This window comes from Oncorhynchus mykiss, chromosome 31 (assembly GCF_013265735.2).
Source record: "Oncorhynchus mykiss isolate Arlee chromosome 31, USDA_OmykA_1.1, whole genome shotgun sequence".
NCBI lineage: Eukaryota > Metazoa > Chordata > Actinopteri > Salmoniformes > Salmonidae > Oncorhynchus > Oncorhynchus mykiss.
In genome coordinates, this window is record NC_050571.1 from 25,315,462 (window position 1) to 25,333,420 (window position 17,959).

The 17,959-nt window shown below is 41.6% G+C and overlaps 1 protein-coding gene across 2 annotated transcripts in view; it reads right to left on the reverse strand.

The window, feature by feature from the left end:
• LOC110504833 overlaps window positions 1–6,186 on the reverse strand; it is an 8,367-nt gene extending 2,181 nt beyond the window's left edge. Inside the window, exons 1-5 of one of the 2 annotated variants that reach the window (XM_021583669.2) lie at window positions 5,905–6,186; window positions 5,269–5,607; window positions 4,315–4,569; window positions 3,884–4,123; window positions 3,659–3,775 (exon numbers count right to left, since the gene is read on the reverse strand). In XM_021583669.2, the coding sequence (XP_021439344.2) occupies window positions 3,659–3,775; window positions 3,884–4,123; window positions 4,315–4,569; window positions 5,269–5,607; window positions 5,905–5,953 (1,000 nt within the window). In that variant the 5' untranslated portion in view covers window positions 5,954–6,186. The remainder of the gene's footprint in view (window positions 1–3,658; window positions 3,776–3,883; window positions 4,124–4,314; window positions 4,570–5,268; window positions 5,608–5,904) is intronic. The other variant, XM_021583672.2, reaches the window with a different exon arrangement.
• Between the last annotated feature and the right edge of the window lie 11,773 nt (window positions 6,187–17,959).

The following is a 17,959-nucleotide window of genomic DNA, read 5'->3' on the forward strand; positions in this document are numbered from 1 at the left end:
TGTGACTAGTTGCTGACCTAACATAATGATATGTTCTGCTTTCGCCGAACAGCTTTTTTGAAATCGGAGACTGTGGTTGAATTAACGAGAATTTTATCTTTAAATTGGTGCCTAATACTTGTATGTTTGAGAAAATTGAATTATGAGATTTCTGTTGATTGAATTTGGCGCCCTGCAATTTCATTGGCTGTTGGCGAGGGGTTCCGCTAGCGGAACGGGGTCCAGTCCTAGACAGGTTAACAGAGAAAAGTGTCCTTCTGTGTGCTACCTACAGTTGAAGTCAAAAGATTACATACACTTATGTGGGAGTCATTAAAACTCGTTTTTCAACCACTCCACAAATTTCTTGTTAACAAACTATAGTTTTGGCAAGTCGGTTAGGACATCTACTTTGTGCATGACACAAGTAATTTTTCCAACAATTGTTTACATTCAGATTATTTCACTGTATCACAATTCCAGTGGGTCAGAAGTTTACATACACTAAGTTGACTGTGCCTTTAAACAGCTTGCATACAATTATGTTATGGCTTTAGAAGCTTCTGTTAGGCTAATTGACATAATTTGAGTCAGTTGGAGGTGTACCTGTGGATGAACTTCAAGGCCTACCTTCAAACTCAGTGCCTCTTTTTGACATCATGGAAAAATCAAAAGAAATCAGCCAAGACCTCAGAAAAAAGATTTTAGACCTCCACAAGTCTGGTTAATCATTGTTAGCAATTTCCAAATACCTGAAGGTACCACATTCATCTGTACAAACAGTAGTACGCAAGTATAAACACCATGGGACCACAGCTGTCATACCGCTCAGGAAGGAGATGCGTTCTGTCTCCTAGAGGTGAATGTACTTAGGTGTGAAAAGTGCAAATCAATCCCAGAACAACAGCAAAGGACCTTGTGAAGATGGAGGAAACAGGTACAAAGTATCTATATCCACAGTAAAACGAGTCCTATATCGACCTAACCTGAACGGCCACTCAGCGAGGAAGAAGCCACTGTTCCAAAACCGCCATTAAAAGCCAGACTATGGTTTGCAACTGCACATGGGGACAAAGATCGTACTTTTTGGAGAAATTTCCTCTGGTCTGATGAAACAAGAATAGAGCTGTTTGGCCATAATGACCATCATTATGTTGTAGGATAATGGGGAGGCTTGCAAGCCGAAGAACACCATCCCAACTGTGAAGCATGGGTTTTTCATGTTGTGGGGGTGCTTTGCTGCAGGAGGGACTGGTACCCTAATTTTGCACGCCCAATTTTTCAGTTTTTGATTTGTTAAAAAAAGTTTGAAATATCCAATAAATGTCGTTCCACTTCATGATTGTGTCCCACTTGTTGTTGATTCTCCACAAAAAAAGACAGTTTTATATCTTTATGTTTGAAGCCTGAAATGTGGCAAAAGGTCGCAAAGTTCAATGGGGCCGAATACTTTCGCAAGGCACTGTAAACTTCCGACTTCAACTGTATATCCCCCCACTTGAATCCCCATACTTTAATGAAGACAGCTTCTCCATCCTGGAGGGGGAAATAAATCATTTCCAGGCCCAGTGACATGTACTAGTCTGTGGTGACCTAAATGCCAGAACCAAACAAGAATTTGACACTGTCAGCACACAGGGGGGCACCTGCCTGCAGTTGACAGCATTCCCTCCCCCATATGCCCCCCTAGTCACAACTATGACAACATAACCAACAAAAAAGAGTCCCAACTCCTATGGTAGGTGCACCTATAGCTCATCAGTGAGAGAGTGTACCCCTGTGTACCCCAGCCACAGACCGTAAACGCACTAGTCTGGTAAAACCCACTGAGGTGGCCATCCTCATTGACTCAAATGGGAAATTCATCCAAGAGGATAAACTCTTCCCCCATTACACGGTGTCCAAAATATGGTGCCCAAAAACACAGGATGTCCTCCACATCCTGTTCCAGCCCGACTTTGGCACACTAGGCCACATTGTTATTAACTACAGCACCAACAACCTGCAAGAGGAGCAGGAGAGAGTAGACAGTCTGGCCAACAGAGTAGAGGAGAGAGCCTCTGAGCGGTTCCCAACTCCCACATCACCATCTCCGCTTCGCTGCCCCGCAAAGACTTTCATCCCGTACCATTCAGAAAGTCAATGCTGACATCACCAGAGGGTGTGGCCTACTCCCGAGCATGCACGTTGCTCACCTCTCAATAATCACTCCAGAGCATCTGCACGACCACTCCCACCTGAGGAAGCAGACAGTAGGGGTGTTTGCAAAGTCTCTAAAGGACATGTCACTTGGTAGACAAAGACTCCATGCCGCACTGGACAGAGGACCACCCAGAGACCCCTACCAGACCACTGCACCACCAAGGAGCCCCAGACCTGGCCCCCCTCCACTCCACAGGGCCCAATAGCAGGGCCAGCGCAGCTACGTGGAGGTCATCAGAGGACAAGAGAACCATGTAGGACTGAGTGAGATTAAACAGCTCCTCCAATACATCTGCAACACACACACACACTGTACAAAAAGTTTACTTGTTCATTGAATAAGAATATATATATATATATAAAAATTGTAGCTGTTATCCTGTTTATCTTACTCTTAGCAACTTAATAGTTAGTAGATACTGTATTTCTGATTGCTATTCTTTTTTTGCAACATGAATTCACTATCAGTTAGCATGTGGAACGTTCAGGGCCTAAACTCATCAACCTTTGGACTGAAGAGTTTAGCACTGGAGTAAAAAAAAAAATCTGTTGACGTCATCATTCTGCAGGAGACATGGTGTAAGGTAGACATTGTCACTCACTGTCCCACAGGCTACAGAGAGGAAAGAGAGGACAGAGAGAAAAAGCAAGAGAGACAGAGTGACACAGAAAGAGAGAGAGAGACCGCGAGAGAGAGAGAGACCGTGAGAGAGAGAGAGACCGCGAGAGAGAGAGAGAGAGAGAGAGAGACCGCGAGAGAGAGAGACCGTGAGAGAGAGAGAGACCTCGAGAGAGACCGCGCGAGAGAGAGAGAGACCGCGAGAGAGAGAGAGAGACCGCGAGAGAGAGAGAGAGAGACTGCGAGAGAGTCCGCGAGAGAGAGCGAGAGACCGCGAGAGAGTCCGCGAGAGAGAGAGAGAGAGAGAGAGAGAGAGAGAGTCCACGAGAGAGAGAGTCCGTGAGAGAGAGAGAGAGTCCGCGAGAGAGAGAGAGAGTCCGCGAGAGAGAGAGAGAGAGAGTCCGCGAGAGAGAGAGAGTCCGCAAGAGAGAGAGAGTCCGTGAGAGAGAGAGAGTCCGCGAGAGAGAGAGAGCGAGAGAGACAGAGAAAAAGCGAGCGTGACAGAGAGAGAGAGACAGAGTGACACAGAGAGAGAGAGAGACAGAGAGAGAAAGACAGAGACACAGGAAAACCTGTCTCTCAGAGAGAGAGAGAGAGAGAGAGAGAGAGACACAGAGACAGAGACAAAGAGAGAGAGGAGAGAGAGAGGGGGAGAGGGAGAGAGAGACAGACAATGAGTTAGAGTGAGAGACAGAGAGTGACAGGGAGAGATAGAGAGATAGAGAGACAGAGAGAGAGAGAGAGCGTGAGAGAGACAGAAAGAGAGAGAGATTACGTCTAAATATCTCCCTGACAGACTGACATGGTCAATTGTAGTAATTGAGTAAAATGAAGATCTACAGTAAAATGTCCTCTAACCTTGAGCCTTTGAAGGAGGTTTATTTTTCTTCTGGACACAGTAAACTGCCAACACCATCAATAAGACAAGGACCACTCCTGCAAGAGACCCTGCTGCCATCCCTATGTACTTTGTGTCTAAGAGAGGAAGCAGACAAAACAACATATAAGAATGAAGATTGCTCCATTATAAAAACATCTTAATGATAATAATGATAATACATCAGAATAAGCATGATCACTTACTAAAAATCCAAAGGGTCTGAGTGGTGTTAGTACAAGTGCTGTTAGTCAAGCCCTGGGTGTGATTGCTGGGTCTGGAGATCATTAGGGTGTCATGCCCCAGGCCCTTACCAGTGAAGGTTTTACTGGTGGGAGACTCAGTCATCACCGTTGTAGGCTCAACACACAGGGTATTACCAGTGGCATTCACCCACTCTGATATCTTTGTCCCGTTGGATAAGGTGCAGTTAACATATATCAGCCCTGTAGGCAATCCAAACAACAATAATCACATTCGTATCTGAATTACATGTAAATACTGGCAAATGGATACTGCTGTTTCTAAACAGGTCAATTCTTATTGATATTATTTCTCATTGATCATTATAATCATTAATCATTGATATTGTTGATCATAATGTTTTTTTAACAAAGTATATTAAACAGTAGATTACCTGGACAGTGTACGATTCTCCTGCTGACAGTATCACTATTGATGTTGTTTCTGACAGTACAGGTGAGATCTCCTGACAGGCCTTTCGTCAGAGTGATGGTGTTTGTCTTATTATCAGGAGGGGCATCAGTGTCGTTCAGCGTCTGTCCATCCAGAGTCCAGCTGTACCGGGGACCATCCCCCTCAGTGGAGCAGGACACCCTCATCTCTCCATGAGACTGACACTCAGAGGACAGCTGAGGACTGGACACTGGAGCTGTGGGGGAAGAAGGATATGTAACTGTAGTAAGAGGGAAAAACACATTAGACCACAACACCAGCCATTCTTCTTGAAAGCCACAGAAACTACTGTAGTCGACAGGAGCAGCAGATTCATAACACATAATGACTGTATTTCAAATAACCAACAGATGATTTAATGTTGATGGATGTGGTTATGACTATGTATTTTCAGTAGACTATGATGTCAGCGTCAGTGGTGTATAGGTGAGGAAGGAGTCAAGCGCAGGAAACAGAACTGAGTAAAAATAACGTACTTTACTTGGGAAAAATAACAGTACAATAAATACATGTACGAGTAACAAATCCTAACACGCAAAACTAACACATAACAGGAACAATCACGCACAATACATAATGGGAACCAGAGGGATAAATCGGGACCTAATAATAACTTAATGGGAACCAGGTGTGTACACTCAAGACTTAACAAATGGAAAACAGAAACATGGATCGGTGGCAGCTAGAAAGCCGATGACGACGAGCGCCGAACACTGCCCGAACAAGGAGAGGCACCAACTTCGGCGGAGGTCGTGACATATGAAAATAAAAATGACTCCATGGTTACACATAAATGATTTGTATTATTAGGTAGTCACATATTTGTAGTTTAGCCAGAGAAATAGCTTGTCAAAGTTATCATATGTAATAATTATTTGGCAAGTAAGTTATTTACCTTCGATGAACAGTTGTAGTCCTCTGCTCCCTTGTGCTACCCCTGCTGAATTATATTCTTGTAGCAGGTATTCACCAGAATCATTCCTTCTTGTGTTATTTAACCTAAATGTCCCATTGTTTATAAAGAAGTGTACTCTGTCTTCAATGGGGGTGTATTTTATTACCCATTTGTCCTTCTTCATTTTCAGTATCTCTGTTTTAGCACCGGTTGAGCCTTTCCAAAATGAGAGTTCATCATATCTCGTGGCATCAGTCACCAGCTGGAGATAGACAGTTCCTCCCAGAGCTCCATAACACTGAGATCCATTCTGTCTAGCATCACAGGAAGTTTCCAAGCCTGAAGATCAAGAAGAAAAACAGACACTGTAGTGGCTATCACTGTTCTAACCCATGTCAAGTCATGTATAATTTTACAGATGAGGATACAAGCGACTAACAGTACAACCAAACCAACAGCATCAACGTGATAGGGATCATTAAGTCAGTGATCATTATCATGGGACAACTGTCTTCTACCGTGTTCTGAATATTGTCTATCACCATCGGTCATTTCTGCTACATGTATAGAAGACTACTGATATTATATTCTGCATAAAAGAAGAGGGAAACCAACACATATAAAGATGTTTCTTACCATGAGACACTCCTGCTGAGATCACCAACAGTCCTAAAACAGCCTCCATGTCTCTTTACAACGCAGGGTCTCAGTTTATCAAATTAACTTTGGTACTTCAACAAAGTCCTCTATCTTCTATTCAGAGCTGAATTTCCATAATCTGGCAATGTTTTACGGCACAAACATAACAAATGCAAGGAAAGTATGAGAGATAGCTGTTCCTGCCGCTCAGAAGAATTCACCCAGTTTGTGAAGAGTAACAGAATAAGTATAATTTTCACCCTAATCATAGGTTCTGACTCAGAGGAAAGAGGAAGGACCACGTCATCAAAGTCTCACTTCTTCATTATTTAAATAGCCAGGCTGGCTACATGTCTCCTGTGTGATGGATTTAGACAGGATGTCAAATATGGTATGTGATAAGTGAGGCTACTTTTGAGTGTGAAGAAGAGATGTTGGAGCCTGAGAATATAACACCTCATCCGTTGTGTCAGGGCAGTGGTCAGCTCTCACACACTGCTGTCCAACACTGACATGAAGACACTACCTTCTTCTTCACAATTAGTAGGCTCTTTCACTCCATTTTAGGTTGTGATAATTAACAAAAACAAATAAAGAAGTGAGAGAGAGAGATAAAGACAGGAATTTGAGAGGAGGAGAGGTGAGAGAAATAAGAAGTGAAACAGAGAGGACCAGCAGATCAAAGTCCAATGTCTCCCTAATAGTGGTTTGTGACCCTCTGGTGTCTTCGACCGGCTACAACTGATTCCTTTTGGGTTGCAGCTGTTGGCTCGACACAATAACATGTTGTAGATGGAAAGGGTTAGTATGGCTGAATATTGAGACTGTAAATGGTAAAAAACATGTTAAATCTTTAAATGAAGGACTCACTACGGCAAGTGTATAGAATTTAGATGTTGCGTTGTTCATATACTTCACCGTAGGGATGGTATTGGCCAGGTGATGAGCGGTGCCTGGTTTCCTCCAGACGTGACGCTTGGCATTCAGCGGCAGGCAGGCTCGAGGTCAGGGCTGACTGAATGGTCAGGCAGACGGGCTCAGTGTCATGGCAGGCAGAAAATGTCGGAACCGGGAATGTTAGAAAACAGAGACTAGGAAAAACAGTAGCATGAAAAACACGCTGGTAGGCTTGACAAGACAAGACGGAGGGCAAAAGATAAACAGAGAACACAGGTATAAATGCACTGGGGATAATGGTGAAGATGGGCTACTCCTGGAGGTGGTGGAGACAAACACAAAGACAAGTGAAACAGATCAAGGTGTGACACAGACAAACATATATTTTTATTTTATTTTTTTATTTTATTTTTTTTTGCCCTGACTACGGTATCTCCTTGCCTGTCCAAATAAATTATTTTTTATATTTATTTGACTGAGACGGCCGCCGACAGAAAGACACATCAATCTCAGATCAATCTCAGGGGCGATAGTAGTTTCAGCCACTTGCTGACACTGTTCAGATGCTGGAAATATTTTGGATGAACATGCAACGATAACCTACTTTTGAAGTGATTTATTTGGCAATCAGATGAATACATCAAGACTGGTTGTGTTCATGCCACATCAAAAGGAAATACATTTTTACAGTATTCAGATCCCTTGACTTTTTCCACATTTTGTTATGTTACAGCCTTAATCTAAAAACTATATACACACAATATTCCATAATGACAAAGAAAAAACAGTTTTTTAATTTTAGCAAATGTATTTAAAATAAGAAACTGAAATATCACATTTACATAGGTACTATTCAGGCCCCTAGTATTTTGTTGAAGCACCTTTGGCAGTGATTATAGCCTCGAGTCTTCTTGGGTATGATGCTACAAGCTTTGCACACCTGTATTTGGGTAGTTTCTCCCATTCTTCTCTGCAGATCCTCTCAAGCTCTGTCAGGTTGGATGTGGAGCGTTGCTGCACAGCTATTTTCAGGTCTCTCCAGCGTTGTTCGATAGGGTTGAAGTCCGGGCTCTGGCTGGGCCACTCAAAGACATTCTGAGACTTTGCTCCATTCATCTTTCCCTCGATCCTGACTAGTCTCCCAGTCCATGTTGCTGAAAAACATCCCCACAGCGTGATGCTGCCACCACCATGCTTCACCGTAAGGATGGTGCCAGGTTTCCTCCAGACTTGTCGAAGAGTTCAATCTTGTTTCTCATGGCCCGAGAGTCCTTTAGGAGTCCTTTAGGTGAGAGTCCTTTAGGTGCCTTTTGGCAACTCCAAGCTGTCTATCATGTGCCTTTTTCTGAGGAGTGACTTCCTTCTGGCCACTCTACCATAAAGGCCCGATTGGTGGAGTGCTTCTGTTTGTCCTTCTGGAAGGTTCTACCATCTCCGCAGAGGAACTCTGGAGCTCTGTCAGAGTGATCATCGGGTTCTTGGTCACCTCCTTGACCAAGGCCCTTCTCCCCCAATTGCTTAGTTTGGCCGGGCGGCCAGCTCTAGGAAGAGTCTTGGTGTTTCCAAAATTCTTCTATTTAAGAATGATGGAGGACACTGTGTTCTTGGGGACCTTCAATGCTGCAGATATTTTTTAGTACCCTTCCCAGATCTGTGCCTTGACACAATCCTTTGTAAGAGCTCTACAGACAATTATTTTGACCTCATGGCTTTGTTTCTTTCTCTGACATGCACTGTCAACTGTGGGACCTTATATAGACAGTTGTGTGCCTTTCCAAATCATGTCCAATCAAATGAATTTACCACAGGTGGACTACAATAGAGTTGTAGAAACATCTCAAGGATGATCAATGGAAACAGGATGCACCTGAGCTCAATTTCGAGTCTCATTTGTAAATAAGGTATTTCTTTCTTTTATAAAATGTCTTAACATTTCTAAAAACCTGTTGTTTTCACTTTGTCATTATGGGGTATTGTGTGTAGATTGATGAGGATTAAACTGATTTAATCCATTTCAGAATAAGGCTGTAACACAACACAATGTCGAGAATATAAAGGGTTCTGAATACTTCCGAATGAACTGTATATTAAAAGTATTAATTACACTGAGACCGTTGCAGTCAAAGTGATTGTCCATTAGCTTGAAGGAGATCACCGAGGCCCAGCGGTTCTAGTACTTAAAAAAAATTGTGCAAACAAGTGCACACATTGGATATTACCATTAGACATTTCTTCTGACATCAAAAGTCCAAACACCACAATCAGTGAATTCATTATTGAAGTTCCAAACTCGGGTTACAAACTAAGTCAACCTGCCACATCGTGTGACTAGAATGTTTGACCAAAACACACAATAGATTGTGTCATTACAGGGAGGGGAAAGGAAGTGTTTGAATACACTCTTGATCTCACTTCTTCATTTCACAGACCAATACATGAAAATGTTGTAATGTATACGATAAAGCATTAAATAAGATACAACACAGGAGTAAGATACACCACACACACAAGTGAACAAGAGATCTGGAGAATAGATTTGCATGAGGACTGTAAGATCAAATGTGATACAGAAGAAAGTCACACTAAATTTAGTCTGTGAGAACTTGATGCCTAAAAATGAGAGAGACCGAAAGAGAGAGAGAGAGAGATGCTAAGTTCCCCAAAAGCTACTGCAATGTTCTCATTACATTGTTTGAAAAAAAATTCTGCTTAGTAAGAGCAGGAAGTTCCAAATCACCCCCATTAAAAATATTCCATCTACACTACATGATTAAAAGTATGTGGACACCTGCACGTCCAACATCTCATTCAAAAATCATGGGCATTATAATGGAGTTGTTCCCCCCTTTGGTGCTATAACAGCCTCCACTCTTCTAGGAAGGCTTTCCACTAGATGTTGGAACATTGCTGCAGGGACTTGCTTCTCTTCAGCCACAAGACCATTAGTGAGGTTGGGCACTGGTGTTCAGCGATTAGACCTGACTCGCAGTCAGCGTTCCAATTCATTCCAAAGGTGTTCGATGGAGTTAATGTCAGGGCTCCGTGCAGGCCAGTCAAGTTCTTACTGATTGGGGCCTCTGTCAAAGTCGTGGGGACCACTGTACAGTCGTGGCCAAAAGAATGACACAAATATTACACAAATATTAATTTCCACAAAGTTTGCTGCTTCAGTGTCTTTAGATATTTTTGTCAGAGGTTACCATGGAATACTGAAGTATAATTACAAGCATTTCTTAAGTGTCAAAGGCTTTTATTGACAATTACATGAAGTTGATGCAAAGAGTCAATATTTGCAGTGTTGACCCTTCTTTTTCAAGACCTCTGCAATCCGCCCTGGAATGCTGTCAATTAACGTCTGGGCCACATCCTGACTGATGGCAGCCTATTCTTGCATAATCAATGCTTGGAGTTTTTCAGAATTTGTGGGGTTTTGTTTGTCCACCCGCTTCTTGAGGATTGACCACAAGTTCTCAATGGGATTAAGGTCTGGGGAGAGTCCTCTTTTTGAAGCTTCCAGTCTGTTATTCAAACTCAATCAGCATGACAGAGTGATCTCCAGCCTTGTCCTCGTCAACACTCACACCTGTGTTAATGAGAGAATCACTGACATGATGTCAGCTGGTCCTTTTGTGGCAGGGATTAAATGCAGTGGAAATGTTTTGGGGGGATTCAGTTCATTTGCATGGCAAAGAGGAACTTTGGAATTCATTGCAATTCATCTGATAACTCTTCATAACATTCTGGAGTATATGCAAATTGCCATCATACAAACTGAGACAGCAGACTTTGTGAAAACTAATATTTGTGTCATTCTCAAAACTTTTGGCCATGACTGTAGTAGACGCAACATACACAGTGCGAGCGAGGGAAATAGCACCCCTCTGTCTCTGTATTTCTAGTCCATGTACCTGATGCTGTCTGGAACAAAATATTATGACATTTTGCCGACGTAGCATTTGATAGATTGATGCCAGCAAGCATTTGGCCTCCCTTGATAAAAACAATTATAAAATAATTAGCCAATCAGCGTTGAGCTGAGCTGAGCTGAGCTGTGGTCCAAGTGCAGCAAAACGTCCCCCAAGGGAGGCCAGTTTGGATTTGGCTTCAGACCAATCAAATATCTTTCTATACAAAACATCATTTTCATAAAAATGTGTCTGTTTCAGCCCTTTCCTAAGACTTGGACGGAGAGGGGGATTTGGACTTAATTCTCTGTACAGACCAATGATTTTGACAGCGGTTCTGATCTAACCATGAATTAATATGTTATGCCACTGGCCTGAGATGATTGAAGTTTAATATGTAGCCTAGATCAAATAAAATCATATCTTATTGGTCACATGCACTTGGTTAGCAGACGTTACTGCAAGTGTAACGAAATGCTTGAGCTTCTAGTTCCAACCGTGCAGTAATATCTAACATGTAATCGAACAATTTCAAAACAACTACCTCATACACACAAGTGTAAAGGAATGAACAAGAATATGTACGATCGATGATCGATGGATGGATGGATGATCGATTGCCGAACGGCATAGTCAAGATGCAGTAGATGGTATAGAGTACAGTATATACTGGACATATGAGATGAGTAATGTAGGGTATGTAAACATTATATAAAGTGGCATTGTTTAAAGTGACTAGTGATACATTTATTACATCCATTTTTTTATTATTAAAGTGGCTAGAGATTTGAGTCAGTATAGTGGCAGTCTGATTGCCTTGAGATAGAAACTGCTTTTCAGTCTCTCGGTCCCAGCTTTGATGCACCTGTACTGACCTCGCTTTCTGGATGATAGCGGGGTGAACAGGCAGTGGTTTTGGTGGTTGTTGTCCTTGATGATATTTTTGGCCTTCCTGTGACATCGGGTGGTGTAGGTATCCTGGAGGGCAGGTAGTTTGCCACCGGGGATGTGTTGTGCAGAACTCACTACCCTCTGGAGAGCCTTACGGTTGTGGGTGTAGCAGTTGCCATACCAGGCATACCACTCGATTGTGCATCTGTAAAAGTGTTTTTGGTGACAAGCCAAATTTCTGTTGCGTCTTCTTCACCACCAATGTTCGAAAAAGGAGGGGGTAGGCTTAACAGGTTAATTATCTATGCATTGTCACTTTAAACTTTTGCGTCTAGGGGGCAGTATTTTTGTTTTGGCAAAAAAACGTACCCATTTGAAACTACCTATTTCTCAGCCCCAGAAACTAGAATATGCATATAATTAGATTGGGATAGAAAACACTCTAAAGTTTCCAAAACTGTAAAAATATTGTCTGTGAGTATAACAGAACTGATATTGCAGGCGAAAGCCTGAGGAAAATCCAATCAGGAAGTGCTTACTTTGAAACCTCTCTGTTCCTATGCATGCCTTTCCTCCATTTAAAGGGATATCAACCAGATTCCTTTTTCTATGGCTTCCCTAAGGTGTCAACAGTATTTAGACATATTTTCAGGCTTTTATTTTGAAAAATGAGCGTGAAAGATCACATTGCGTAAGTGGATAGGTGGGGGCTCTCAGAGTGAGTTTTACATTACAAAGTAAAGCGGCCATTGTTCCTCCCGGTCCAATTGAAAAAGCTACTGACCCGGTTGATATATTATCGAATATATATTTTAAAAACAACCTGAGGACTGATTATAAAAAACGTTTGACATGTTTCTGTGGACATTATGGATATTATTTGGAATATACGTCTGCGTTGTCATGACCGCTCTTTCCTGTGGACTTCTGAACATAATGCGACAAACAAACTGAGGTATTTTGGATATAAAAATAATCTTTATGGGAAAAAAAGGAACATTTGTTGTGTAACTGGGAGTCTCGTGAGTAAAAACATCCGAAGATCATCAAAGGTAAACTATTTTTTTAATTGCTTTGCTGATTTTCCTGACCTAGCTACTTAATGCTTAGTGTACATAATGTTATGTTATGCTATCGATAAACTTACACAAACGCTTGGATTGCTTTTGCTGTAAAGCATAATTTCAAAATCTGAGACGACAGGTGGATTAACAAAAGGCTAAGCTGTGTTTTGCAATACTGCACTTGATTTCATGAATATGAATATTTTTTTGTAATATTATTTGACTGTGGTTCTATGCTATTCAGCGGTTGCTGATGACAATTATCCCGCTACCGGGATGGGTAGCGTCAACCTACTTGTACATATTACCTTAATTACCTCAACAAACCGGTGTCCCCGCACATTGACTCTGTCCTGCTACCGCCTGTATATTATTTTACTGTTGCTGTTTAATTATTTGGTACTTTTATTTTCTATTTTCTATTTTTTACTTATTTATTTTTTACTTCACACTTAATTTTTTTTCTTAACTTCTTAAAGTATTGTTGGTTAAGGACTTGTAAGTAAGCATTTCACTGTAAGGTCTACACCTGCTGTATTTGGCGCATGTGACAAATACAATTTGATTTGATATTTTGCAACATTGATTTGGCTAAATGGTTTTTGGTAGCTTCAAGTTTGTTTACAGTGTATTACACTAAGCATATATAGCGTTGTTGATTTGATGTAGCATTGACTATCATTAAATGTGAAGACTGTTATATTATCAAATCAATTCTCTATTCGTAATTATTCCTTAGTTGATTCAACTAATCATGTAACTTTAAATAACCAGGAAGTCGGGGCACCACGGGAAAATGTTTATAGAGTCTCTATTTCCCAAATTAACTTTTCAGATATTTTCATAATCTATCGATTACAGTCTTCTATTAATGTATTATTAACTCATCAATCTCAGTCCTGAATGTCGGAAACCCTTGAATATCTGCACGAACCCTAGCATCATAAATCATGAATCAGTCATATACAAATTGTCTTAATTATTTATTTATTAACTAACTAATCAATTACAGAATTCCATAAACAAACACACAATAGTTTCACATTGGTTACCAACAGGATACACTGAAAAGTCTCTAGTGGGCTAAGCCAATATGACGACAAAGGAATAGGGTGGGGCCAGCTCAAGAGCGGGAATCTCAGAGTGAATCGCCGGTACATACACTACACTCATGGAAATGCTTATACTTTGAAAATGAACAACCCCTTATTCGAAAAAAAATTGCAATTTACACATTTACGAGTGTATGCCTTTGTTGTCCCTGTCTGAGACCACCGTTCAATCTGTTGGATAGATTGTCGACAGAAAGTCTCAGGTTGCATCCACCAGAGATCAGGTTGTTATAATGGATACCTCAGAGTACCATTCGGAAATGTTCTTAGATGAGATGCGTTTACTAGACAAAGTACTTAAACAGCTGCAGCCTGAATAATTGTTCTTTAGTTTGTAGATTTCTTAGCCATTTCAACATGGGAATGATCTCCACATTCTCTGGGCTTGTCCTTTGGTAGAGTTGCCAACCATTTCAACATGTAGCGACAGCTTCTACGTTTCCTGGTTTTGTCCTTTGGTAGAGTTGTAGTTTGAACAACTTCACACACCAACATCACCCGGCACGTTTTGGTCTAATGTACATTTTGTCGGAAGTGGGTTTTATACTGAAGTAGAAAAGGGGGCGTTCCATGACGCTGTGTAATTTCTGTGCTCACGGGGGAATAGCCACTGACTTGGTTCAGACTTCAGATGAAAACAATTATCTCGTTTAGAAGGCTAACATTACATTACATCTTCACACAAATAGTTTCCTATTTAGCCATATATTTTATACAACATTCAGATGCAAACCCCATAATTGAGAAGTTATGCAACCAAAGACACAGTAATGTGTGTTTCCTGTCCTTCATGAGATGACCAAATGAAGCAATCTCGATATGACTGTTCCTTAAGTGTCCATGGACCACTCCAACTGGTTGGAATAGAGAAATATTGCTACATTATTCAACCTTTTGACGTTATAAAGGGATTCTTAACCTTCATTTTCTCAGAGTGGGGTAAAGAGTTTTAGGTATTTATGACCGTCACAAACCTGTGGTGGGATAGAGAGAGAGAGAGAGAGAGAGAGAGAGAGAGAGAGAGAGAGAGGGGGCTATGATCCTCACCCTAAAACGGCACATAGTGACAATGTTTAAATGTTTAAATTGAAATGGTGCTAGAATAGCGGACGCAGTGCTCCTGTTATCTTTGTGCTGATTTGCGGTAACTCTGTGGTTCCAAATCTGTGGTTGTTTAGTAAACTGTTAAAAAAATGTCCTTGCTAGACCATGTTGCAGGTCATATAACTGTTTGGGAAATGCAATATTTGCTTTGTGGACAGATGTTGCTCTCCGGTTTTGTGATGAAGCAAATGTATGTGTAGTTGAATTTCTGTGGCTGTTGTCTTTTTGTTGTCACCGTAACGATCGTCTGTGGTGGAATAAGGTGAGGACCAAAGCGCAGCGTGGTAAGTGTTCATATTTTTTATAAAATAACTGAACACTGAACAAAACAACAAACGACAAACGAACAGTCCCGTAAGGTGAAATGAAAAAACACTAAACAGGAAATAATCACCCATGAAACACAGGTGGGAGAAGGCTACCTAAGTATGATTCTCAATCAGAGACAACGAACGACACCTGCCTCTGATTGAGAACCATACCAGGCCAAACACAACATAGAAAAAGGAACATAGACAACTCACGCCCTGACCAAACTAAAACAAAGACATAACAAAGGAACTAAGGTCAGAACGTGACAGTCACAGCCTTTTTATGTATGACAGTGGAGTATGTGCGAATGGGTTATAGAGCAAACAACGCAATTATCACAACATACTGTAGGTTGTAATATGGCTGTTTTACTGGCTTGGCTTCCTCATTGATTTTACCCATGCACCGCTACTGAACACACAGGGTGTGAATAGCCTCATTCACCCACTCTGATATCTATGTCCTGTTGGATAAGGTGCAGTTAACATACAGTGCATTCAGAAAGTATTCACACCCCTTGACTTCATCCATTGATCCTAAAAGGTTCATTGCACTCTGGGAGGGGGACACCGTGGAGTTGTAAACCGTGATGGAGAGGTCTTGGAGTGGGAAGAGCAGCTCTGTTTTGACGAGGTTGAGCTTAAGATGGTGGGCCGACATACAAGCTGAGATGTCTTCCAGGCACGCAGAGATAAGTGTCGCCACCTCGGTGTCAGAAGGGGAGGTGGAGAAGAGTAGTTGAGGGTTATCCGCATAGCAGTGATGACAGATCTGAGTGACTTGGTGTATATAGAAAAGAGGAGTGGGCCTAGAACCGAGCCCTGGGGGACACCAGCAGTGAGAGCATGTGGTGCAGACACAGATCCTCTCCACATCACCTGGTAGGAGCAACCTGCCAGGTAGGATGCAATCCAGTAGTTTGCAGAGCCTGAGAAGCGCAACCCTTCATAAAGCATGAACAAACCCTCAAAGGCACTTCAAACCAATGTTATAGCAACCCAAATACCTTAAAAGTTTCACTCATAGAACACTTCCCATGGTATAATTTCAAAGAATCAGAAAATATACCAACACAGCAATCTGTACAATCAGAGGGTAGCTGGTTTCTGGACTACAGATCTACAAGGTCTTCAAAAAAATTGACAGACTTTTATGAGCTGTTTTGACTGCAACTAACATATACAGTGCCTTCGGAAAGTATTCAGAACACTTTACTTCTTCCACATTTTGTTGCAGCCTTATTCTAAAATGGATTAAATAACAAAAACACCTCACTAATCTACAAACAACTCCCATAATGAGAAAGCGAAAACAGATTGTTAGAATTGTTTAAAGATTTATTAAACATGAAAAACTGAAACACCTTATTTACATAAGTATTCAGACCCTTTGCTATGAGACTCCAAATTGAGCTCAGGTGCATCCTGTTTCCATATATCATCCTTGAGATGTTTGTATACCTGATTGGAGTCTTCCTGTGTTAAATTCAATTGATTGGACATGATTTGGAAAGGCACACACCTCTCTATATAAGGTCCCACAGTTGACAGTGCATGTCAGAGAAAAAACCAAGCCATGAGGTTGAAGGAACTGTCCATAGAACTCCGAGAAAGGATTATGTCGAGGCACAGATCTGGGGAAGGGTACCAGAAAAATAATTCAGCATTTAAGGTCCCCAAGAACACAGTGGCCTCCATCATTCTTAAATGGAAGAAGCTTGGAACCAAGACTCTTCCTAGAGCTGGCCACCCGGCCAAACTGAGCAATCGGGGGAGAAGGGCCTTGGTCAGAGAGGTGACCAAGAAACTCGATGGTCACTGTGACAGCTCTAGAGTTCCTCTGTGGAGACCTTTATGATAGAGTGTCCAGACGGAAGCCACTCTTCAGTAAAAGGCACATGACAGCCCGCTTGGAGTTTGCCAAAAGCCATCTAAAGACTCTCAGACATTTCTCTGGTCTGATGAAACCAGGAATTAACAATTTGGCCAGAAGGCCAGGCGTCACATCTGGAGGACACATGACACCATCCCTAAAATGAAGAATGGCGGTGGCAGTTTTGGTATTGTACAGTTATACGATATGTGGTACAGAAAACTACAATCATAGGAGAGTACATGGGGAGCTTACGGGACTGTTCTCTGCAGGTGATCTCTCTATCTGGTCAAGATAACTGATGCAGGTCCCCCTCCACCCTCTGGTGGTATGGATAACTTGTATGTAGGTTTCTCTGGAGACATAATAAAAAATAAAGGACCTATTTATCAAATTACTGTAGGTAGAAGTATATATTTTTGTGTGGGGTCCAAATGACCCGAAACTAAAGTTTATTGACACTACTGTACAGAGTCAAATGTGCCATTTTGAATCTTGAATAGACCCCATGTTTGTGCTAGAGACTTACCGTTTCTTGTAGAGGCTGCAGAGGCTCAATCCCCTCTTTCTGCTGTTTATTTTACTTTTTTTACAAAATGTGTGGGCATAGACAGAGGTGAGAGAAATAAGAAGTGAAACAGAGAATACCAGCAGATCAAAGTCCAATGTTTCCCTAATAGTGGTTTGTGACTCTCTGGTGTCTTCAACCGGCTGCAACTGATTCCTTTGGGTTGAAGCTGTTGGCTCGACACAATAACATGACTTCATAATGGACTGGGTTAATATACCACTTTCTGTGGGCTCAAACCTTGCTGAATTGGGTTTGTTATTGGATGCAAAAAAAGATTTGCTTTATAAAACTGTTTGACCCATTCTGCCATTGACTATTACAGTA